The sequence below is a fragment of the Echinops telfairi genome, unplaced genomic scaffold, assembly GCF_000313985.2.
Source record: "Echinops telfairi isolate 266 unplaced genomic scaffold, ASM31398v2 ScPeMD7_7458;HRSCAF=8496, whole genome shotgun sequence".
NCBI lineage: Eukaryota > Metazoa > Chordata > Mammalia > Afrosoricida > Tenrecidae > Echinops > Echinops telfairi.
Genome location: NW_022111358.1, coordinates 46072095 through 46096125, shown reverse-complemented (window position 1 = coordinate 46096125; position 24031 = coordinate 46072095). Strand labels below are relative to the sequence as shown.

General features: G+C 60.5%; 1 protein-coding gene across 1 annotated transcript in view; it reads right to left on the bottom strand.

Annotated features, from left to right (window-relative positions):
- The window catches only part of ITGB4 (integrin subunit beta 4), a 32852-nt gene that overhangs the window by 7553 nt on the left and 1268 nt on the right, over positions 1-24031 (bottom strand). Inside the window, exons 2-30 of the mRNA XM_004709139.2 lie at positions 22418-22506; positions 20879-20961; positions 20590-20691; positions 20261-20465; positions 19413-19509; positions 18976-19147; positions 17532-17795; positions 16594-16683; positions 16181-16303; positions 15618-15782; positions 15414-15490; positions 14590-14792; positions 12476-12579; positions 12238-12336; positions 11956-12085; positions 11320-11442; positions 11130-11236; positions 10694-10727; positions 10377-10568; positions 10063-10166; positions 9614-9672; positions 9416-9439; positions 8084-8232; positions 7804-7983; positions 5711-5859; positions 2305-2509; positions 882-1039; positions 388-568; positions 163-300 (exon numbers count right to left, since the gene is read on the bottom strand). Of these exons, the coding sequence (XP_004709196.1) occupies positions 163-300; positions 388-568; positions 882-1039; positions 2305-2509; positions 5711-5859; positions 7804-7983; positions 8084-8232; positions 9416-9439; positions 9614-9672; positions 10063-10166; positions 10377-10568; positions 10694-10727; positions 11130-11236; positions 11320-11442; positions 11956-12085; positions 12238-12336; positions 12476-12579; positions 14590-14792; positions 15414-15490; positions 15618-15782; positions 16181-16303; positions 16594-16683; positions 17532-17795; positions 18976-19147; positions 19413-19509; positions 20261-20465; positions 20590-20691; positions 20879-20961; positions 22418-22496 (3796 nt within the window). The 5' untranslated portion in view covers positions 22497-22506. The remainder of the gene's footprint in view (positions 1-162; positions 301-387; positions 569-881; positions 1040-2304; positions 2510-5710; positions 5860-7803; positions 7984-8083; positions 8233-9415; positions 9440-9613; positions 9673-10062; positions 10167-10376; positions 10569-10693; positions 10728-11129; positions 11237-11319; positions 11443-11955; positions 12086-12237; positions 12337-12475; positions 12580-14589; positions 14793-15413; positions 15491-15617; positions 15783-16180; positions 16304-16593; positions 16684-17531; positions 17796-18975; positions 19148-19412; positions 19510-20260; positions 20466-20589; positions 20692-20878; positions 20962-22417; positions 22507-24031) is intronic.

The window sequence follows — 24031 nt, the reverse complement described above, 5'->3', positions numbered from 1 at the left end:
GGGGGGGGGGGGCACCACAACCCAAATCTCAAATCAGACCTGAACTCATTGATGCCTCAGGCCACCAGAGCAAGGCTGGGCCCGGGCCTCCCTTCAGCCCTCTGCCCTCTTCCTTCCCTTCCCGCGCCTGCTGTCCCAGGGTGGGAGAGGGCCCCGCCTTACGGTTGTCCTCGTTGACCGGGCCGTAGCAGACCTCGTAGGCGGTGATCTCGCCGTTGGTCTCGGCTGGCTCGGCCCAGCTCAGCTGGGTCACAGTGGAGGAGACAACGTTGAAGGCCAGGCGACCCGGCTCACTGGGCACTGGGGGGGTGGGTGCAAGAAGAGGCTGTCAGGGGCAGGCTGGGTGCCCTGGCCCTGAGCTGGCTGGGTGAGAAGGGCGAGCCTCACCTTCCTGGTGGGTGCGGCAGGTCACCAGGGAGCTGTAGGGGCTCTCGCCCTGTGGCCCGTAGGCACACACCTTCATCTCATAGTCGCAGTACGGGTAGAGGTTGGTGAGCTCCACAGAGGGCACCTTGCTGTCCATCTCCTGGACTTCGGCTTCCGAATCGCCCTGGATCCAGTACTTCACCTGCACCCGGGAGGGAGGGAGAGGTGGTCAGTGGGGTGCAGGGGTCCAAAGCTGCCCCTCTGGGCCTGGGAGCCCTGCCTATGGCCCCGTAGCCCATGTTCACCCAGCAGGGCTCTGGACAAGGGGGTTCTGGTGGAGGACAGCAAATGCCTGATAAACTCAGGGACAGATTCCTCCTCCCTGAGCTCCCACGGGTGCCCCTGCCATCCATCGTGTCTACGCATGTCTTCTCCTCACCCAGCGACCCTCAGGACACCCACCTCCCTCCTCCTCTAACCCTCCCTGACTCCCCACCACCCCACTCCCGTCTCACCTTGTAGCCCAAGGGCTTGCCAGGAGGGGGGAGCCAATTGAAGTGGATCTTCCGGGATCCGGCGGCCTTGGCATTGGGGTTCTGTGGGGCCGCTGGGTCGCCACGGGAGACCAGGAGTGTGGACATTGTCTGGCCAGTGACTGTCAGGTCAGTCTCATCTGTAAATGGTCAAATGCAGGGCAGCCCGCCCGCTCAGACCCCTCTGAAAGTGGGACAGGAACCTGTCCTCCAAACCACCAGGGGGCGCCGGAGACGCCTTTAAACACCAGGGACGCTTCACCGGCTCCCCCCTGAGCCCTATGCTCGGCGGTCCCTGGGGGCTGGTGCCACCCAAGCTTGGGGGGCGTCCGTGGGGGGTCTCCCGCTCTCGGCAAAGGGAGTTTTCAGAGTACTTCCCCTCCCCCAACAGCCCTCAGCCTGCCTCCTCCTCTCCCCTCCCCTTGTCCCAGCAAGGTTTCCAGGGATGCGGATTGACCCCTGCCCCCCAAACTCCCTGCCGCCTTCGGATGCACTCAGAAACCCAGCCCTGCGGGGCAGGGTAGAATGCCTCCCCCCCCAGGGTTTCCAAGACTGCCACTCAGGACGGGACTGGAAACCTCCTCCTTCTCCCCGAAAAGTGGACGGTGCCTCGGAAGAAGGGTTCCCGCGGATGGACAAACAGGGGGCCTAAAGCCCAGGGGATACGACCTGGGGTGGAACGCCCCCCGCCCCCAGGCCCCGTGTGGCCTCAGCCTCCGGTGGCAGGGGCAATATTGACAACCCAGTGAATGTAGATCTCGGATGAACAACAAACACGTAGTAGTCTACATCATGTCGATTCTGACTCAGACCCACAAGGGAACTGCTTCTGTGGGTTTCCCAGGCTGCACCTCCTTACGGGAGTAGAGAGCCTCATCTTCCTTTAGAGTGGCTGCCAGTCAGCAGAGCCCGGCTAGAAGCTGACTACCCCTGCTTCCGTTCTTCGTGAGCCTACACAGGGTTTCTGAGGCTGTCTGTCTTCATGGGAGCGGTCGGTCCCGTGTTCACCTGACTTTAAAAAGCCCCAAACTCCCAGCCATCGAGTCCAGTGGGACGCACAGTGACCCTATAGAACGGGGTACAATTGCCCCTGGGGATTTCCATGACCACAGTTCTGGATGGGGAGAGAAGGCCTCATCTCTCTCTCCCGTAAAGAGAGCGATGATGGTTTTGAACTGCTGACTTTGCAGTTAGCAGCCCAATGCCTAGCCACTACCCCATCAGGGCTGCGGCTTACCGGACAGGAATCTTCAGATACTGCCCAAGATATACTGATATTAAAAGAGTGATCATTTTTTATCCAAAATTCACATTTCACTGAATTTTTCTGTACCGGCAGTTTGGACCGCTAAACACGAGGCTCCCAGCACCCCCTTCCTCCTGGCTTCAGTGCAGGCATGCCCACCTTGGTCCCCGATGATGACGGTGGCCGAATGGGGTTGGCCCAGGCGGGCCCCGAACTTGGGGTTGCTGAGGTGAATGTGGAAGCGGCGGGTCTGGCGGCCCCATAGGAGGGAGTCCACCTCCTGCAACTCCAGCAGCTTCACCTGCAGCTCCTTCCAGCTCTCCTCAGCATTGAAGAGCAGCTCGCCCTCCACGGGGATGTAGTCCTGAGAATGGGGGTGGGGAGAGGGGGGGTGGGCATCAGGCCACGGCTGAGGAGGTGGCCGTGAAGTGGCTGCTGGCTTTACATGGCGTCTCTGGTGCACCCAGTGGCCCCCTGTGCCGCATTTGTTTCTACAAACTGGTCTGTTCAAATCCACCCGGTGGTGCCACGTAAGAAAGGGCTGGCAACCTGCTTCAGTGACAACGACAAGGGAAAGGCCAAACCAAAACCGCCCTAGGGAGCCCTCTCCGCTCCATAACCTGCACTGTCATCGTGGGTTGGAACGGATTCAAGGGCAACGGGCGCAGGAGTGGTCAGATGGTCTGATGCTCACAACAGTGTGGCGCAAAGGGCATGATACGAGCACCCCCTCCACAGGTGACCGTGCAGGGGCGGTAAGGCTAGCCCACACTCATGCAGGTGGGTGCATGGTGGAGCTAGGATTTGAACCAGGACTGAAGAGACAGAGCCAGGACTGACCTGGCAAGTGACAAGGTTGCCCCCACCACACACAGGCAGGCGCCCAGCCCTTTGTGAAGCCCTCGGGGGCTGAGACTTGCAGGAAGGACTGCGCCCGCCCTGTGTAGACTCTGCGATCCCATCTGACCCGAGGTCCTGCCTGCTGGGTCCTTCCGTCACCTCCTGCTTCTTTCTTCCCAGCACCCCAGGGCCTCCCTGCGTCTTCCAGGAGGAGTGTGCACGTGGGTGGGGAGTCTGTCTGTTTTAGTGCCACACGGAGCTGCTGACCGCAGCAGGCAAGGGGAAACAGATCCCTCTCTTGCAAGACCACAGCGCACCACTAGGTGGTGCTGCCAACTAACATTGCAGTTCCACTGTCCAGCTGCCCAGGGCGGGGAAGGCAGGTTAAAAAAATCATTGAAATCAAGGAAATTCAGAAAATGCCACTGCTGTGAAAACCAGGGCCAGAGAATTGTTTTAGGTGCCAACGACGCATCAACATGCCGTGTCAGACCCTTGGTTGGATCCTGGATTGGGGCGGTGGAGCAACATGAAGGTCATTAGGGGGACACCTGAGTAAAAAACTCAAGCTCACTGCCTCAAGTCACTTCTGACTCATAGCTACGGTGGTGGTGTCATGAGTCACGTCTTAGTCTGCTAACCGCAAGGTCTGTGTAACGATTGAGCCCCAGAATCCTACAAGGCAGTTCCAATCTGTCCTGTAAGGTCGCTATGAGCCAGGACTGACAACCAGAAAGAGCAGACGTCCTGCAGGCACAGTGGGTCACAAGTTGGGCTGCTCACCACCAGGTCAGCAGCTTGAATCCACCGGCCACTCCTTGGGAGAAAGAGGAGGTTTCTGCTTCTGTAAAGATCCACACCCTCCCAGACTCACAGGGGCAGTTTGGCTCTGTCCCGTGGGGGGTGGTGACGAGTCCGAACGGACACCTGGCAGCAAGGATGGGTTCTTGGCAAAGTGTCAACAGCATGGTGTTCGAAGGGCCGGCAGCGGACAGCAAAGGCCCCGTGTCCTGATGTCTGCAAACCGCTTTGCGTTCCGTCCAGCAGGCACAACAGGAGACAACAGACTCTCAGGCAGGGCTAGCTATCTCGCCTTGGATCTGTTCTGTGACTATCTAGCTGTAGGTCTCTACTTCTGTCTCACGCCCCAGGGGGTTCAGGAGAGAAAGGGGTCGTGTGCCTGCTGGGGTCAGAATCACAGCCCGGGAGGCTCCCGCAGTGCAGTTGTCCTCTGTCACCTGGGGCTACCCTGAAGTGGAATCGGCCTGAAGACGCCCAGAGCTACAGCCTTGTACCAGGCCTCTGCCGAGCCAGAGAAGGCGAACAAACGAGAAATGTTCCTACCAATCAAAAGGAGTTGAGAGACACGGGGCCTGGCGGGGCCTGAGGCACCTTTGCTGAGGGCAGAGGCTCGTGGTCAAAGTTGGAGATCGTTTTTTGAACATGAGTTGTTAAAAATGCTTAGACATTGGTAATGACTTCAAAGGGCGCTTGACCACTAAGTGCTTGACTAAGAGCTGCCAGTTCAAACCCTCCCAACCACCTGGTGGTCTGCTCCTGAGGGGTCCCAGAGTGGAGCTGGTCTATTCTGACCCACACGGGGGTCACCGGGAGTCGACATCGCTTCGAAGCAACGGACAACAACACGTTCTGCCAGAAGAAGCCAGCTCCTAGCACAATCACTACGGGTTTGGTAGACGCAATTGTACAGCGATAATAAGTAAATATTATAGTAAGGTTATAGAGAGCATGAGAGATAAAAGAGATATATAGAAATAAATGGAGTCAGACACATATTATGGTAGCATTGCTCACCTCAGCCCCTCTTGGTGGTCCACGTGGAGGGAGTGAGAAGGGAAGGAGGGAAAGGGAACAAGGGAGAGGGGAGTGACCAGGGAGTGAGCAGCAAGGAGCTCAGAGTCAGAGAGAGAAGTTCGACCTATATTGCTGACCCATGCCTATATACCTTTTGGTGGCAAGCCAACCCACTAATTACAGGTAGAGACATACGTCACAGGGAGGGACTGCACTATAGGTTACACAGTAATGAGGGGATGGTCTAGGGGGTGGTCTCTGGGTCTCCATAGGAACATTATCAGTAGAGTGCAAACCCCTCCTACAGGAACCAAGTTAATGGTCCCAAGCTTCAGAGAGTAGTCTATTGTCTCCAGCAGCAGGGAGCAGGCCCAGCCCTGCTGTGGGATGAGACAGCAGTCTGGCAGCAAGTATCTGACTTCCCCCCACAACGTTCAAAATGAATAACCACCACCACCACCAAGGCAGACCCCAATCAAGCCCCCCTGAGCCAAAAGGACCCATATGCCCCCAGGAGGTGCTGCCCCAGAGAAAGGGGCTCAGATGCACAGGAGGCCTTGCAAGGCTGCTCCTGTTGGGCAGGTCCTGCCAGCAGACACTGAAGGCCCTCGGGGCGGTGGCCTAGGGACACGTGGCCGGAAGCCCAGCTCAAGTACCCAAAGCCCTAGGCCAACTGGGGAGTCTGTTTTTCTCAGAAGGGCTTGGCTGTCCTGGGGACCCTGATGGTGGGAGAGGACACGCGACGTTCTGGCCCTGGTTCCTGGCCGTGATGCGCACCAGACCTGACCTCACCGGGTGGCAGGATGAGTGGGCACAACTGGGAGGCCAGCCCAGGAACTCAGGCCACTGCCGGGACCTGCAGCACCCCGGGCATCCACAGGACGTGCCCACAGCCCTGCGGGCACCTTACCCGGCTGCCCTGAGCTGTGTTGTCCTGCGTGCGGTAGGAGACCTGGGACTTTCCACCGTCCATCACTCGCCGGACAATGGGGATGCGGGCCACCTTCTCCCTGCGGCTGACGAAGTATTCAGGCTTCTCAAAGGACACTACACCGCTGGCTGCAAGGAGACCAGGCTGGTTAGGGCTTCTCGGCGTTCCACCCGGTAGCCAGCCCAGCCCCGGCTCCAGGAGCCTGCACGTTCCCTTCAGCCCTACACCCCTCTGGGGAGGTGCAAGAAGTAAGAACCTTCCAGAAAAAGTCAGAGCTGATGGGCGATGGAGAACATGGTTGACAAAGTCACACTGTTCATCCTGCTTCGATGAGTGGCAACCGGGGTTTGAGAAGCCATGAGCAGCCATGTGGGGTCCAACCATCGGTCCCTCCTTGTCCAGAGCACAGAAAGCAACAACAACCTCAAAACCTCCCCGCCGTCCAGTAGACGCTGACTCACAGTGACCGGGGACAGGGGAGACTTGCCCCTTTGGGTTACTGAGACTGTAACACTTCATAGAAGTAAAAATCAGGGAGGAAGGGGAAACCGACCATAATGATAGACACATAACCACACCGCCAGGGGGACGGACATGGGGAAAGGGAGACAGTGGTTGGTGTAAGATATGAAAATAATAATAATTTATCATTTATCAAGGGGTCACGAGGGGGGGGAGGGGGAAAAGAGGAGCTGATACCAAGGGCTCAAATAGAAAGTAAATGTTTAGAAAATAATGATGGCAACCTATGTGCAAATATGCTTGATACAATTGATGGATGGATTGTTACAAGAGCTATAAGAGTCCCCAATAAAATGATCTTTTAATTAAAAAAAAAAAAGCCTATCTTTCTCCCTCAGAGCGACTCGTGGTTTTGAACTGCTAACCCTGAGGATCGCAGCCCAACACGTAACCAGGGCTCACAGAGGATAGAGGAAAGGAGAGCGATGAAAAATTTAAAACCACATGGAAATAATTCGTCCAATGGACTCATGGACCAGGCAGACATCAGCCTCTAGGGCCGCGGGACCAGAAGAATAGGTGGTGTCCGGCTGTCTCTCCCCACAGCTTTGAAAAGCGTCCCATGGGGACGTCCTGGAGAGAGTCGGGGGAAGAAATGGGAACAGAACTCAAGCTCCTAAAAGCAATCAGGCTCACTGGTCAGAGAGAGAGGACCTCCAGGATTGGTCACCCTTCAAGTTCTAGAGCTGAATGGCCCCTGTGTTGGAACCATGGTCCACCGAAGACCGACCCCAGGACAGAGTTCAGAGACAGGAAACGCAGGGGGGACCAGGGGTGGTCTCTCGAGGGGATGGGAATGGACGAGCTGAAAGAATGTGTATGATTTGTGGAATGCACTCCTCTGATCTGCTTTCTAAACCTTCACCTAACACACTCAAAAGCAAAAAAAAAAAAAACCCAAACCGGCAAGGCTGAGCAGGACAAGATCTGTGGGTCCTGGGGGACAGGTGCGTCATGCCAGAGACTCAACATGGGGGAAGACAAGTCAGGTCACTAGAGCAATGCCTGCCCCCCACCCCCCTGCACCCCCAACTCAAGCCTCCAATTCTTCATTACCCCAAAGGCGCTTGGACAAAGCGAAGTCCATTCCCCTTCCTGCCCTGTATTCCCAACATCCTAGGGGGCTGCTTGACACCCCCCCCTCCCCTCCCCCTGGTATTCAGAGAGGCCACCAGGCAGAGAGGAAGGAGGGGGTTCCAGTAGGCGCCCCTGCTTCCTGAATGTTTATCTCCTGACAAGGGGGTTTCGCAAAGAGCTTCACAACCGCGGACTCCCCATTTTGCAGACGGGAAAACCAAGGCTCACAGGGGTTAGGTCACTTGCCCCAGGTCACATGACTGGGTATGACGAGGAGCAGGGTGCCTCAGGAGGCCCCAGGGGGTGCCCACAGGTAACGTGGTTGCCTGCTAGCTAAGGTTAGACATGTTGAGCCTACCCTGAGGGGTCTTAAAAGCAAGACCTTGGAGACCCTCTGAAAAATCAGCCCGGGCGGACTCTGAGGAGCACGGGCCCACAGCCACCCTCCTGCCCCACTGCCCGCGCACCCGGACCTTGCTCCTTGATGATGGTGATGTGGACCAGGCGGCGGCCGATGGTGGCTATGCCCGTGGGCACGTCAATGGCCTCTACCACCAGCTGCTTCTCGTCGTCGTCCTCGGGCCGGATGAAGAGGGGCACTCGGACGTCCACCAGCTCCACGCCCTCCTGGAATTCCACCATGCCCCGGGCATCTGTGGGGGGGATCGGGACGAGGGCGGGGCAGTCAGATGGGGGCCAGGGACCCACACCAGGGCTGGGTCGTGGGAGTGTGGCCGAGAACTTGCCGCCTACCCTGGTCTGCAGTCAGGGTGTAGTACCCAGGGGCCACCTTAAGCTCGTGGAAGGTCCTCTGCTCCACCTGCCGCTCTGTCAGGTTCAGCAGGGCCGCCTTGGCTGAGCGGGGTGCCATCAGCACCGTGTCCACAATTGTGTGGTCCTGCCTGGGGTGGAGAGTCAGGTTGGAGGGCATCAGGCTGGCAGAGCCCAGGCTCATCAGACCCACCACCCTCGACCTACAGCTGCGGACCTGGTTGAGCCTCAACCTCCTCCTCCTCCCCCATGAATTGGGAGCCCCTCTTATTCCCTGAGAAGGGCCGGTGATCAGAGGAGGAGGGAGCTCAGAGCAGGCCAGGGGGGAAAGGCTGCGCAGTCAGGGGTGCCTGGGTGCAAATCCTGTCTCTGCTTCCTGATAGCTAGAGACCTGTGAGGAGCCCCAGGGGTGCAGTGGGCTGCTCGTTGGGCTGTTAGCTGTGAGGTCAGCAGTTTGAAACCACCAGCTGCTCCTTGGGAGCAAGATGAGGCTCTCTAGTCCCCCAAAGATCTACAGCCTCACAGATCCACAGAAAGCTGCTGAGTCGAATGGACGGAGCTTTTTGAGAGAGAAGCAAGCTGTCCAACCTCTCTGAGCCGCGGGGAAGCAGCGGGGCCTGAGAGGCTGAGGAAAGGGCTGGGTGAGACAGCACCCAAGAAGCCCTTGGACAGACGCCCGGTACAGCACCCGCAGACACTGCTGGCCTCACTGGTTAGAGCTGAGAGCAACGTGCTCAGAGATAGAGCTGCCTTCTGCTGAGACGTATTTCAGAGGTGTGGACAGATGCAATGGACAGACAGCGGGGTCCCCCATGAACTTCTGATGCCCACGCTTAGAATTCCACTCTGTGTCCTCTCAGCACCGAAGTCCCCTCCCCTCTTTCCTCCCCGGAAAGGCCCGGAGCTGGGTGCGCACTGGGAAAGAGGCATCGAGTAGGCCGCCTCCTTGATGACTGGACCAGCCAGAGGCGCCTCCAGAGGTCTGAAGGAAGGATGGGTGGGGCCCCGGCTAAGCCTGGTACCCTGGGGGAAGGGCTGTGTCTGGGCTCTGGGGCTGGGACACCGCTCCCAGCCAGGCCTTCGTGTGTGTGGAAGGAGCGGGACCTAAAGGAATGGAGGGCCAAACCACTCAGGCACCCCCACCCCCTGCTTCCTGTGGGCGGCGCTGGGCTGGAGACAAGGCAGGAGGCTGGGGCGAGCGGGTGGGGCAGGGAGCAGACTAGGTTGGCTCCTAGCAGAGGGTGCGGGTGAGGATGGGGGTGGGGGTGGGGGTGGCCAGGGGGGCTGCCTGGTCCCCAGGTGTCTTCCACTCACTTTTTCCCGGCGTTAGGCTGCTGCCTGCTGGGCACAAGCAGGGGACATGGCATCAGACAGTGCCCAGAGGAGGGCTGGGCAGGCTGGGGTGGGGGCAGGGTCTCCCTGGGGCTTAAACAGCCAGGCGCTGTATGCCTGGACAACGCCCACCCCCCGCCTTGGCCCGGGGCCTGGCTACCCCTCCTGCTCTGGACTCACCGGAATGTCGTGTGCTGGACCTTGTGGGCACCTGTGACCTGCCTGTACACCTCGTTGAGCTGCAGGGTAGGGGACGGCTTGAGTCTGCAGCCATGGGGCCAAGAGGCTTCACAGTCACCCCCCCCCCACCCCCCCCCGGGCCCTCATGAGTGGGTGAGCAGCCTACTCAGCAGCCCCCAAGCCAAGCCAAGCAGACCCCTCAGGAGGCCTGGGGGGCCCACAGGGGGTGTTTCAGGACACCTAGGCCCTGCAACCTGCCCCCACGGCTGGGAATAGTCACAGGGACACAGCTCCCAGGTGGACCCCTGGCCAAGGAGACCCCTCATACCCAAGTGGAAGCCAGAGATAGTTCTTCTGTGTCCCTGTCTGCGTCCTGCCCCCGCGTGCCCAGGGGAGCCTGTGTCCCTGCCCGCCCCCTGTGGCCCTGTGTTCCCTCCTGGGGCCCTTACATTGTCCTCCACCTCCTGGCGCAGCTGGCCACACTCTCGGGTGTCCGGCTTCAGCAGGTTCTCGGTGCAGAGGCGGGCAAGGCGCAGGGACAGCCCATAGGGCACTGGGGGCAGGCAGGAGGGGGTGTCGTCAGCCCCCCACCCAGCAGGCACCATGGAGCCTCCTCTGGGAGCCACACCAGGACTGCAGGGCCACTAGCCAGCAAGAAGGGACCCCAGGTGGCCCGGAGAAACAGGAAGTGCGTGGCCCCGGGCCCGGGCAGCGGTGAGGGGGCCCAGCACCCCCACTCCCCGCAGGGCCAGCCGGGCCTCACCCAGCTCGGTGGGGTTGGAGCTGGCCGAGCGGGAGGTGAAGGCGGGCCGCTGCACGTTGTTGGTGATCTTCCAGCGCACGGTGTCCCGGCCTTTGAGGGCGCCGCTGCGCAGCAGGGGCGTGTCCAGGTGGTCGGAGGCCATCAGGTTCTCCCGCAGCATGTAGTGGTCCTCCTTGAAGCCCACCATGCGTCCTGTGGGGCAGGGTGCTCAGCCGGGGGCCCTGAGTCCCACCTGCCATGGCCATTTGCCGTCGCCATGCCATTCCGGACTCAGCCCCCATGCCCTTTCCCCCTCCCTGCCCGGTGCAGGCCTGTACCTTGACTGAAGCATGGGAGGAGGGCCAGGCAGGCCTAAGAGAAGGGAGAGGTGAGGTGGGACAGGCTGTGGGGTTCGGCTGCCACCTCCCTGCACCCGGGCCAGGGGTCCAGAGGGGCCAGGGTGCCTTCCCTGAGCTCTGCTAGTTGGTGGGGGCTTAGAAAGGTGTGGGGACCCTGTGAGGTGGGACTCTGGGGAGTGGGGACCCTGGAGTGGGATCCTGTGGGGTAGGACCTTGGAGGGTGGGACCTTGGAGGTTGTGAATTGGGGTTGGGATCCTGGGGTGGGGGGGTGAGACCCTGAGGTGGGACTCTGGGGGGTGGTGAGACCCTAAGGTGTGACCCTGGAGATTGGCCCTAGGGGTGGGCCCTGAGGGTTGACCCTGGGGGGTGGGACCCTTGGGGGGCACCCGTGGGGGGTGTCCTTGGGGGCCTCACCTTGCAGCAGGCACAGTACTTCCAGCAGAGCAGCAGCAGCAGGGCCAGGAGCAGCAGGAGGAAGATGAGCAGGGGGATGAGCCACCAGAAGGCCCCGGGAGGGCAGTCTGCGGAGGAAGGGGGCTGTGCCTATCCACTGGGTCTGATGGGGAGGGGGCCCACCTCCATCCCCTCGCAGCCTGCAGCTCACCCTTCTTCCGGTGCACCAGGACCGTGCTGTTGGGCCCCGGGGCGCCGTCGCCCTCCACCGTGTAGCTGTAGTTGCAGTCATCGTCCTCGTCCCGGAAGGAGCAGTGCTCCACCACCTCCTCCGCTGCCCACGGACAGTCACAGTCAGCAGTGGCCCACACGCCCTCAGCTCCGGCGGCACCCAGCCCACCCTCCACCCTCTGCGGCACCACAGGCATCAGGAGGCACCGAGCCCGCGGAGGGGTCCCCCAGCCGAGGCACTCAAGCACCTGCAGGGCTTGGGGCCGCTTCCCGAGAAGGAGCGAGCGACCGGCCACACTGTACCTCCATTCCCCAAGAGGGATGGGTAGGAAGGGGGCTGCCCTGGGCCGGCTCAGGGCTCAGGGCTCTGGATTTGCATCCAGGAGCATCCCCGGCTGTACAGCTGCTCACTGCCCCCCTCCTACCCTGGCTGTCCCCACAGCTTGGCACCGTGGCGGTGGGTGATCGCCCGAATGAGGGGAGGCCGGGGTCCCACCCTGATTATGGGTCCTGCTTGGCACACGTGCTCCTGCCTGCCCACGCCATCTGCGTTCTGCCTGGACACCGTTGTGGGCCTGCGGTGTCCCCTGCCCCCAGCCCCCAGCCTGCCACTCACCGTTCTTCAGCTCGTCCACCATCTTGACCTTGAAGCTGCACTGCTCGCACGAACGGCCCTTCTTCTCCCCGGTGCCCCAGGCCTGGCACTGCACGCAGGACCGCAGGTCTTCACAGAGGCCCAGGCGGATCTGGGAGCGAGGGAGGGAAGTGGGCAGATGGGCGCTGAGCTGGAGGCCCCCCAGGCTCAGGGTTCAGCCCTTCCGTCCTTCCCCTGTGCCCCTCGCGCCAGGCTGCCATGCCCAGCCCACGCTGCATGCAGACACAGCGGTCCCAGCCTCACCGCCGAGTAGTTGATCTCGCAGGTGGTGTCCGTGTAGAGGGATTGCTGGCTACAATGGCAGCGTCCACACTCGCAGTGGCCACGTCCGTTACAGATGCCCTGGCCGAGGGGTGTGGGGGAAGGGAGGCTGGTGTACCAGCGAGCTAGCCGTGCCCTCTCTCCTGGCTCCCCTGCCCTCTCTCCACCAGGCACCCTCTGAGAGAGGGCCCTGCTAGCCTGCCCCAGTGCCCAGGCCTACCCCGTTGCTGTCTATGCAGGTGGCATTGCTGAGGGGACAGTCACAGCCCGGGCCGGTCCAGCCGGGCTCACACACACACTGGCCCATGGTGCAGTGTCCACGGTCTGCAGAGGCGGGGGGAGGGAGGGAGAGGAGAACCGTAAGTGGGTCTGCAGTGCCAGGCTGCCCACCTGCCAGGGAGGCCCTGTGGGAGCTGAATCCTGGAGCTAGGGCATCCTTTCTTCCTGTCTCCTGGAATCTCCTCCTCAGCCCACCTTCCGCCTCCACCCTGCAGCCGGAGTACTTGTCCTCCCCCCACCCGGCAAATCCCATCGCGGGGGCCCTCCTGTTTAACATCTAGGGCAATGGATCTCAACCTGTGGGTCGCGACCCCTTTGGGAGTCCAACGACCCTTTCACAGGGGTCCCCCGATGCATCACAGTAGCAAAATGACAGTGATGAAGTAGCAACGCCACCACGTGAGGCACTGCATGAAAGGTTCGGCATGAGGAAGGTTGGGAACCACTGGTCTAGGGGGTCCCGGCCAATGCATTACGACAAGAAAAAAAGTGGCCCCACTACCATGACTCGAATTCGATCTTGCAAGACTGGCTAGACCAGAGGATGTACACTGGTACAGATAGGAACTGAAAATACAGGGAATCCAGGGCGGATGAGCCTTACAGGACCAGTGGTGTGAGTGGCGAAACAGGGAGGGTACAGGGAGAATGGGTAGGAAAGAGGGAACCGATTACAAGGAACTGTGTGTGACCTCCTCCCTGGGGGACAGACAACCGAAAAGTGGGTGAAGGGAGATGTCGGACAGGGCAAGATATGACAAAATACCCATTTATAAACTATCAAGGGCTCATGAGGGAGGGGGGAGCGGGGAGGGAGGGGAAAATTGAGGACCTGATGTCGGGGGTTTAAATGGAGAGAAAATGTTTTGAGAATGATGTACAAATGCGCTTTACACAATTGATGTGTGTATGGATTGCGATAACAGTTGTATGAGCCCCTAATAAAATGTTAAAAAAGAAAAAGAAAAAAAGTGGCGCTGCTTCCGGCCCTCCCATGACCACAGAGGATCCACAGGCAAATGACGAGGCTCCAGGAACCAGCTCAGCAAAGTGGCTGGACACAAGGTTAATTGACAAAACAGTTGGAAAATGAAATAAAAATCCCCAATGAGCCCAGCTGGTGCAGCCGTTAAGCACACCCTGAGGGAGAAAGCCCGGCTGTCTGCTCCCTCCGAGAAAGCAGTACGGGCCTCTCTGCTCTGCTCGGTCACACGGGTCCTCAGGAGCCACAACTGACCTACCAACCAGACCCAACCTCGGGGGAAGACCAGCTAACCCGCCGTGAGTCAATCCACTTTCTCACTTGTTTCTAAACTTGGAACTAAACTAGTTAAGCACCCAGCCCATGGTCATGGGCACGGCTTATGGCTGCAGAGTTGAGTACCTGTGACAGAGGCTGTGTGGCTTCCAAAGCTACGGAGATTGAGTCTCCGGCCTCGTGAGAAATGTCTGGGCCTCCCACTCTGGCCCTGCCTCCTCCTCCCCACCTAGCCTCCACCTGCACCAACAGCCTGCCTTCCTCTTAAGCATTCTCTGAGTACCCCTGGGGCCCGCAGAATGGAGGGGAACAGCAGGGATGGAAGGAAAGGGTGACCTGTCCCCTCCCCACCCCAATGCATGCCTAGCAGACAGTAGGAGCTTAATAAATAGTCATGAGCCAATGTTCACTAGAGCATTTGATGAACCTATTCTCACTCTCCTCCCATTCAACCGCCCCATCCATCCATGTGGCAACGGACAGGGGTCCCCTGTCCCCTGCCCAGCTCCAGAGCCCTTGGGCCTACGATGTGCCCACCGCCAGCCCCCTGTGGGGACACAGATCAACACCTTCCGGATCAGAGACCACCATGCACTTCACCTGCCAACCACTGAGTGGGGCCTGAGCTGAGTGGGGTCTCCCTGACAAGTGAGGGGGGTGGGGTGGGCATGGGTAAGAGCTGCCAGGGGAGCGGGCAGGGCCTGGGACATCAGGTTTGTGGGTGAGAAAAGTGAGGTGCAGGCTGGGGCCGGGCTTGGGGAGCCTTGGCGGAGGCAGAGTGGGAGGTGGGCGCTCACCGTTGCACAGGAAGCCGGAGGTCCGGGGACACTGGAAGTTGTCGTACTCGCAGAAGGGGCCCACGTAGCGGCCCTCACCATAGCACACGCAGCGCCCGCACTGGCACTCGCCCCGGCCGGAGCAGGGCTTGTCCTCGCCGTCCAGCACACAGGGCTGCGTGTCGCTCAGGGACCCCGTGGAGCAGTTGCATCCCTTGCCGCTCCTGGGGAGGAGCCAGGGAACGGTCATTTCCCAGAGCCAGGAGGAAGGCTGGGCGCTCACAGCCTGGGTGCAGGCCGGGCTGATGGCAGGGGCCGGGCTGAGATGCACCCCTCAGTGCCCTGCTATGCCTGCGCCCCCAACATGAGGCACAGCAGGCTTGCTCAGTGTCTCAGCGCGTTCACAGTCCAGTGAGCTGCCTCTGACTCACGGCGAGACCCCACAGGACAGAGGGCAACTGCTGCCCCGGCGTCCAGGCTGTGGTCTAGACAGAAATGGAAGGCCAGGTCTCTTTCTCCCAGAGCTGCTCGGTGGGTTTGAGCTAACAAACTTTGCATCATCAGCCCTGCGCTTAACTGGGGGACCACCAGGGCTCTCCAGAAGCCCTGACGATCATGTGGCCCTATTTCTGGGGAAGTAAGGCGGATGGGCTGAGGTTCGGAATGCACACAAAAGGCAGCCGAGGTCTGGTTCCGGCCTGAGTCTCCACCTGAGATTGGCCACCTGTGTCCATTCTGGGTGTCTTTACCAGTTATTGCACCCACGCACAGCCCGGCCAGTGGCATCCCTTTCCCGTTTGGCCCCCAGAGGGTCAGGGGAAACCCCCAACCCCCACCCCACTCACCAGCCCTCATAGCACACGCATTGCCCGCACGTGAAGTCCCCGTTGAAGTTGCACAGAGCGGACCTTGCCTCCTTTTGCTGGAACAAGACCACGGGGAGGTGTCTGGTGGGGTAGGGAGTGAGACAGGAGCAAGAGAACACCCAGGGGCTGGGTGGCCCACCCGCCCCGCCCGCCCGCCCAGTGGCCTGCAGGGTGGTGCGGTACCAGCTCGCAGGCGCACACGTCACAGATGATGCCCACGTCCATCCGGAGGCCATCGGAGAAGGAAGGCTTCAGGTGGATGTGCCCCCTCTGTTCCTCCTCGGGCAGCTGGCACACGTGCGTCCCGTCCACCGCCTCGACGGCCCGCAGCTGCACGTCGTACGTGCCCTGCAGGGAGTCCGCTGTCAGCAGAGGCGGGCTCCGGGGAGGTGGCCACCCAGCTCCACACCGCCACCCTTCCACGGCTGACGACGGCTCTGTCCTGGCACAGCTATTGGTCGTAACAGTCGCAGTGACCAGGACACCTGAGCCAGGTGTAGCTTCCTTTGTTCCTGTTATGAGACCTCATTCGCTCCTCTCAGCCACCTCTGGGGTCGGGACTCTGAGCGCCCCACTGTGCTGTGAGGCTAAAGAGAAACCGAGGAAGTTGCCAGCTCGGGACAGGTTGGGGGGTGGGATGAGGACCCTGGCCCCTCCGTCTGATGTCAGAGACCACTTTTGACAGTGCCTGGCAGCCCGCGCCCCGCACCGCCCTGTGCTGCCCGCCAGCCCCTGCTGACGCCTACCACTTCCCCGCGCCGGATGTGGAAGGAGCCCGTCTCTGTTTTCTGGAACATCTTGGAGGTGATCTCCGTCCTCAGGCCGCGGGGGCTGTCCAGGGCCCGGATGTCCAGGTTGGAGCGGATGCGCTAAAGGACAGCAGAGTGTCGGTGGCCGTGGGGGTGGCCTGGCCCGTCTGCCCTTCCCATCCACCTTCATGAAGGACTGGGGGGAGGCTGGGGTCATGTGAGCAGAGATGGGATCCTGGGGCCAGGCCCAGTGAAACTTCTCTACCCACACCCACACCCAGGGCTGCCTGAGACCCTTCATCCCTGGCACGGTCCAGGACCCCTTTCTCAACCTTGACTCGGCCCTGCGGGCCCTTCCCTGCCAGCCCACGCCTCCTTCCCCTCTCTGGCCCTGCCCTGGAGGGTCTCACGTTGAAGGCCTCTTGCAGCAGCTCCACGATGTTGGAGGAGTCCTCCTGCAGCACCCCGAGGGAGGACACGGGGAAGTAGGAGTGAAGCTTCTGCAGGAGGAAGGCCAGGCCCCGCTCAGTCCTCCAGGCAGCACCTCAGCGGGCCGTCTGTGCCACCCCCCCTTGCAGGTGGGGAAACCGAAGACTGGGGCCCCTCTGGAGTGTTTCACAGCCTGCCCTCTCCGCCCCCACGTGCTTGGGAGTTAGGCTGGGGCTCGGATACATGCCCTTCCCTTCCACCAGGGCCCGCTCTGGGGCCCCCCAAGAGCTTTGGGAAGTGTTAGGACTTAATGTGATAAAGCCTAACTACTACCCCAAAAAGCTCACTGTCATGGAGTTGAGGTCGACCCTTAGCGACCATATAGGACAGGGTAGAACTGCCCCTGTGGGTTTCCGAGACTGTCACTCTTTACGGGAGCAGAAAGCCCATCTTTCTCCCTCAGCGGCTGGCGGTTTTGAACAGCTGACCTTGCAGTGAGCAGCCCCCCCATAAGTAGGAGCCACCAGGGCTCCCCATCTGTGTACCCGGAACCCCAAGTGGGAGCAGGGCTGTCTGTGAGGTGGATGAGGGCCCAGAGGTGTGTTGTCAGCCAATCACTTCGGATATGTGAAAGGGAGACAGGGAAGGAGGGGCAGAGATGGAGATGGGTTTGTGGAGATGGGCAAGGGGGGGAGGAGCAGGACCTTCCTCCAGAGGGGACACACAGGGAAAGCCCCTTGAGAGCAGTCAGCACCCTGGATTTGGACTTGGCTCCTAACTGCGAGAAACTCCATGTGTTTGTTAAAGCCGCCCCCACCCCTTGTGCTTCTGCGATGGTGGCGGGAGAGAACTTGTGGGGTGGGGAGTGAAGAAAGGGTGTCTGAGCAGGATCTGCCCCCCCTCCTGGGTCAGCCCCCACCTCGTAGTAGCTGTAGGAGTAGTTGGTGACGGCAAAGATGGGGATGATGTTGTGCTTGGCGAGCAGGCGCACCAGGGTGGGCACCGACGGGTAGTCCTGCGTCCTGTACTGGGTGTAGGTGCCCGAGGCATCCAGGTGGCACTCCTCATCGTTTCGTCTCATGATGCCCGCCAGCACGTTGGCGCCGTCGGCCTCGTAGTGGAAGGCGGACTCGGTGGAGAACACCAGCAGGTGGGTGCTGTCTGGGCGCCAGCCGATGTCCCTCTAGGGAAAGCCAGGAGGGACACTGAGGCCAGTCACCACAGTGTCCCGTAGGGCAGTGGATGTGCACCCTGGCAAGGGGTGTGGCCAGGCCATCGGGGTCACACCATGTCACCATCCTAAACAACGATGTTGCTGAAGGGTGACGATGGAGAGACTACTGTGGGGGAGGAGGGAGGAATGCAGGCTCTGTGGGTCCCAGAGAGCCCCCTGAAACAGGCTTCTCCGGTGGCCACTCCAGCTCTCAGCCACCCAATGGAAACAGTTTCACGGTACAAGAGAATGTTCAGAAACCAATCAATGTTCCGTGACAAAAAGCTGATTGAAACAGATGCAGCGGTGCCTCCTGCCCCTCCGGCATCCACGCGCGGCCAGGCTCCAACGACCAGTCTTTAGATCAGGTCGCAAAATGGGAGATGACCGCCTCATACTATAACTGCCAAATGACGTCATTCCAAAATTGCCAAATGACATCGTGGTGCAACTACCCAACCGCTGAGAATTACAGTCCAGCCCAGTGGACACAATCATCACAGCTGTGCGTTGCTGTTGGACATAACACAGATCGAGAGTAAAACAGACTGATTTTGCAAACGAGTGCCGCACACGTCAGAACGCGAGGCAGTCGCTAAGCGAGGAGTCCTGTATGTGGATGGGGATTGGTTAGAAATATGTAGGCGGTGACTTTGAAGACTGGCTTGTCAGGGCAAAGATGCCTATGCTTGTGCTTGGTGGGAAAGAAGGAAACCTCCGGGTCCCCAGGTTCCAACTATGTGGACGTAAGGAAGGGAAGACAATCGGCTGGCAGGGTGACCAGTGACCGACTACAAGGCTGACCGACTTCTGTTCCTGGTTTTCTAATGTGCCTGCAATTTCCCAGGCTGCATGCTTTTCAAAATGAAGAAAGAAAAGAATGGACAGGTGAAAGAAGTGTCCTCTTTCTTCAACTGGCCAGCACAGTTGGAGACGGGGCCACACAGACCATTCAGGAACACCAAGCCCATGCCCGCCTCGCTGGCTCATGTGGCTTCTCAGACTGCGGACCCTGGCTCCAGCATATCTACCCTGGGATGGCCATCTAGGACCCCCAAGAGGCTCTGAGTTTGTCTTGGGGCCTGGGGGTCGTGGGCTCCTGGCAGAGGAGGAGCTGGTCTCGGTCTGGCTGGGGCGCCCCAGTGCTCACCGTGCACACGGCTGTCTGCAGGATGGCGTCAAAGCCCCCTTCCGGAGCGTCCAGGTTGCCTGAGATGCGTTCTCCCTGCAGTTTACTCCGGAACTCCTCCACATCCTCTGTCAGGCTGATGACGTTCTTGAAGGAGAAGGGGGCTTCACTGCGGGGCCAGGGCTCCTTGAGCCTAGAAGAGAGGGACGGGAAGGGAGAGAGCGCGCGTCAGTGGGGAGAAGACCCCCCAAAGTTGGACTGGGTTCTGTGGGGTTCCCAGGCTCTGCTGATTGGCGGGCAGTACATTGCCAGGACCCGTGGACCCCAGGGCCTGCCTGGTGCCCTCTCTCTCTGGCTAGCACCCCCTTGTCTCATGTCATCCATAAGATGAATTTCCAGGGCTCGGTGATCGGGGAGACCAAGACCCCTGCCCCCCTGGGGCCCACTGGGTCACTCACTTCTCAGGCCGCATGTCCGTCTGGGGGACGCTGACTTTGTCCACAAACTTCCCAAACCCAATGGTGTAGTCACTGGTGAGGTGGCTCAGGACTTCGGCTGGACATCATAGGAAGGAGGGGACCGCTGACCCAGCAGCCACCAACAACAGCTATGGGGTCCACTCTGACACACGGCGACCCACTGTGGGTCGGCGTTGAACTGGGCCCCGCAGGGTTCCAGACCTTTCTTCCAGGGCACTGCTGGGTGGACTCGAACCACCGACCCTTAGGATAGGCTGCTGAGCTTTTAACTGCTTATGCCACCCAGGGGTCCGGAGCTCCAATACTCACCACCTACCGCACCGCCCCGAAAAGCAGACAAGGGCTCCGGGACAGGCTTGGGAAGGAGGACATGGGGAAGAGCTACCGACTGCCAGGACGGAACCGTGGTTCATGCTCCTACGAGCCCTTGTTCTTAAGTACGGGTGAGGGAAGTGGGGCTCGGGGGCCCTGAGCCAAGCAGCCGGCAAGTTGCTGGGCTGGGTAGCTAACGCCAGCTCTGTTGGCTGAGCTAAGATCTCATGGAGGATCGATCCTCCCTCCTTGTCCAGGCAGCTGGCTCTGATGCCCGCCCTGGGCCTTTCCCGGTGGGTGTCTGCAGTGAGCAGGCAGGTGTGGTTGGAACCCTGCCTTGAAGATATGGGAGGGTGTTTTCTCGGGGAGGGGAGGGGGCTCAGATGTCCTTGGCTCGGCTTGTGGGGTGGGGACAGCAATGCTGAGGGCTGGCCACCCAGGCAGTTCTCTGGGTGCGGCCACCTCTCCTCTCGGCGCCCCACCCCCACCCCATGTCCTCTGTGCCAGCCGCTTACCCAGGTTCTGCCCCATCTGCTTGAGGTTGGCCAGATCGTCAGACATGGAGTTTGAGAAGTCCATGAGGATGTACAGGTCCACGGGGCTCTCCCCGGGCTCAAAGACCTCCAGCTGGAAGTGGCGCTCCTCCCCGGGCCGCAGCCTCACCCGCAGCCCCTGGGGGGACACCTGGCTGCGCCGCAGTGTTGTATCGATGTGGGTCTCCTGCATCCCCGGGGAGGGGAACAGCCGGCCTCAGGGGGAGCCTCTTGGTCCAGCCAAGGGGCACAGCAGACCCTTGGGGAGGAGGGAGAGCCCCGACCTCCACCCCCAGCCCCTCGCCGGGCACCTCTGTGATCTCAAAGCTGCTCTGCATGACCACCATGCTCTCCTGCCGGCAGCCAGCGGCCAGCAGCTCCGCCTGCGTGTTGCAGCGCCGCTCTTTGAACATCTGGCCAGCAGAGGACGGGGTCAGTGTCCATCCCCTGGCTGTCCTCACCCCTGGGTCTTGTTTTCCATGGAATGTTCTGGACCCTTGCCTGCTCTCCCACACCCAAGTGGCCTGAGACTGGGCTGAGGGTGGGGCGAGTGTGGCCTGGGCCAGGGCAGGGGTGGGGGCGGCAGGGGGGGGCCCCGACCTCGTCGGCGCAGTAGGCGCAGTCCTTGTCCACCCGGATGCACTCCGTGCAGCTCTTCACCGGCGCCTTCTTGCAGCGGTTCGCTGGGGGGGACGAGAGGGCAGAGGATGGGGGATGGACCTCGGGAACGGCCTCACCCTTCCCATGGGCGCCGCACTCGAGGGACTCGGAGGTCAGCGCTCAGGGAAGGCTCAGAGGCAGGTCTCACACCTGTGACTTTCGGCTCCAGTCTGGAGGGAAAATGGGAGCTGGAGACAGAAGTGCTGGTCCACTCACTCACTCACTCACTGCCTGCGGTCTGGCTGGCTCAGGGCCTGCTGGCGCCTGGAACCCCACCACCGTTCCAGAGGCTTGGGATGAGCCCACCCTGCCTGGTCCTGGTTCTTCATAGGCTCCCTGCCCCCATCACAGCCTCTCTTAGCAGAAGAGCCACATGGCTTCTTGTCACGTGACCCTCCTATGCCTGCCCGTCTTACCTGTCACCGTGTGCCCTGGACCCATCCCTGGGTGGTATAAATGGTGCACTTACTCGGCTGCTAACTGAAAGGCTGGTGGCTTGGTCTACCCACAAGTGGCTCAGAAGAAAGTCCTGGCGATCTCATTCTGCCAACTTAGCCATGGAATCCTGCTCCCCCCACTCCCCCCAGCCCCATCACACTTCCACTCTGACCCACGTGGGGTCCCCATGAGCTGCAAGCACCTTGTGGGCAAATGCAAGGCCATGTACTCAGTGGGGCCTCCAGAAATGAACGAGAGGAAATCTCAGCGTGTCCCTCATCTGTTGTTGAGATTCCTGCCAGCTCTGTCCCTTGGGACCTACTATGCGCAGTCAGTGAGGGCTCTCCCGGACTCCAGCCAAGGTCGGCTTGGTCAGCGGCTAGGCATGATTGTTAAGACCTAGCTCTATGGGCTCAAACAGCAGCTCGCAAGTTCGATGGGAGCCTTGGGGAGCAGTGAGTTAATGCTAGTGGGGGGAGAACAACGTAGAAAAGAGGGTGAGGATGTAACCGGCATCACTGAATTAGGCAGAAACCATTCAGCTGGAATACGCTCACCTGTGCCTAATCCCAACCACAGCAACAAACACAATACATTCTACATTTTAAAATCAGTAAGACACCGAGTAAGGGCCCTGTGGGGTAGCTGTCTGCCCACGTCCGTGGTGCAAAAGTTCCCATCGAGATCTAGTGCCAGCTCTCAGTACCTCCTCAACCGAGGAAGCTTCCAGGCGTCCGGGCTGGTGCACACCAGTTAAGTGGAGACTTGCTGAGAGCAGGGCTCAGAGGCGGCCCTCGCCCCCTCCAGATCCGATAGCGTTTCAACTCCACCCTCTAGAGGGTCCTCTGAGGGCCTCTGTCTCAGCTTAGGACGAGGAGAACGCCCCTCGCCCTCACCTCTCAGGCCCGCCCAGCCTCTGATCACCATGGTGACATGTTGGCTGGCAGAGTAAGTGTCTTAGCTCAAGGCCCCCCCCCTACTTCCCCTGCCCCCCCTTGTGTGTGAGGGCCATGCCCTGAAACAGGCCCCTGTCATACTCACCCATGTGGCCCGGGAGGCTGACACCCAGCAGGGCCACCAGCAGCAGCCCGGTCCAGGGGCCTGGGCTCAGTCCTCCCATCCTCTTCCTCCTGTAACAGAAGAGTGGAGCCTGATGCCTGATGCCGCCACAGCCCTGGTCCACCCAGGGTCCAGCCAGGCCCTGCCCACAGGGCCAGTGTGGAAACGGAGGCTCTGTGTGCTTCAAGTCCACACTGCTGCCTGCTCTACTGCCCCCGCCTGCCATCCTGAAACTGCTGGATGTCTCGCAGGTCTGTGCCCGCCCAGAGAGGCCTCACCCTCTGCCTTTGAGGGCTCCGGGTTGGGGGCAAGCTGATCCCAAGGCCCGGCTGTCTGTAGTGGCCTTTTGAGGGCAGGGCAGGCCTTGTCCTGTCCTGACCACTTGGACCTTAGCAGGCCTAGGTCAGGCTGGACAGAGACAGAGGGGGCTTTGACCCTGCCCACCTGGCCTCTCCCTGTCCTGGCCCCCTTGCTCTCTGATTCAGGTAGTGTGCCCAGGAGCACAGGCGCTTGGAGAGCTTTAGGGCCTGAGGAGGAAGCTCCCACTCAGCCTTGAATTCCCTCCCTCGCCCCCACCCCCTAATACTCACTACCCACCCCCCAACTTATCCTCCTGGAGTTCCTGGGGCCCTGAGCTCTCCAGCAGGTCCTGTCTTTAGTCAGCCCAGGGCTAGGTGACAAGTCCCTGCCTGCACACGGCCAGCTGTCCCCGGGAGCCCCTGGCTGCCTTGGGCTCATATCAAACCTTCTGAGCTCAGCAGGGATGCCGGGGGCAGCCACCAGCATTTTGAGGCCACTAGAAAGCAGTGGCTGGCCAGCTTCACAAGGTCTCAGTGCCAGGGGCAAAGGTCAGGGTCCTGCCTCCCTCTCCAGGGACAATCCCCCCACCACAGCAGCCCAAGACCACACGTGCCCACTGGCCTCCCACTTGAACCTATTCTCAGTTCCTGCCTAAGGGCACGACCAGAGCCCTTGGTCAGCTGAGAAAATAGGTCTGGGTCCAGGGGCAGGGGGCAGGAAGGTACTGCCTCCCTCACCTCAAACACGTGACCTGAGGTGGTCCCCAAGAACTCCAACACAGGTGAGACCAGCTGGAGACCAGCATCCCACCTGAGACAGCGACTAACGAGGGCCCTGGGCAAGGTGCCCTGAGCCCCTGAGGTGGGGCTCCTTGTGGGAAGTCACTTTCCTGCGGCCCTGGGGTGTGGGCACCACACCCACATGCTACACAATGCAGGCTCAGCCCCGGGGGCATCATTACCCAGTGGCACGGGGTAGCTGAGCCCAGCTCTAGTCTGCCCTCCCCAGGCCCGCAGGCAGGGCTCACCAAGTGCACCCTGTAAGCAGAGACACCCCCCCACACACACATACACATTCAGTGGTCACAACCAGCCTGTGCCCCGCTCATCATGGACCTGATAGTTATGAGCAAACACAAGGTTTTGTGCAGACACCCCGAGTTCTTATTTCACAGAGCAGGGCACCTTAGCCACTGTGGGACAGCACAGAGGACCCCCCCACACACACACACATTTGCCCCTGACTTGTCCCCAGGGGCCACAGAATGGCAGGGAGGGGCTGGCTATGCTCAGGAGC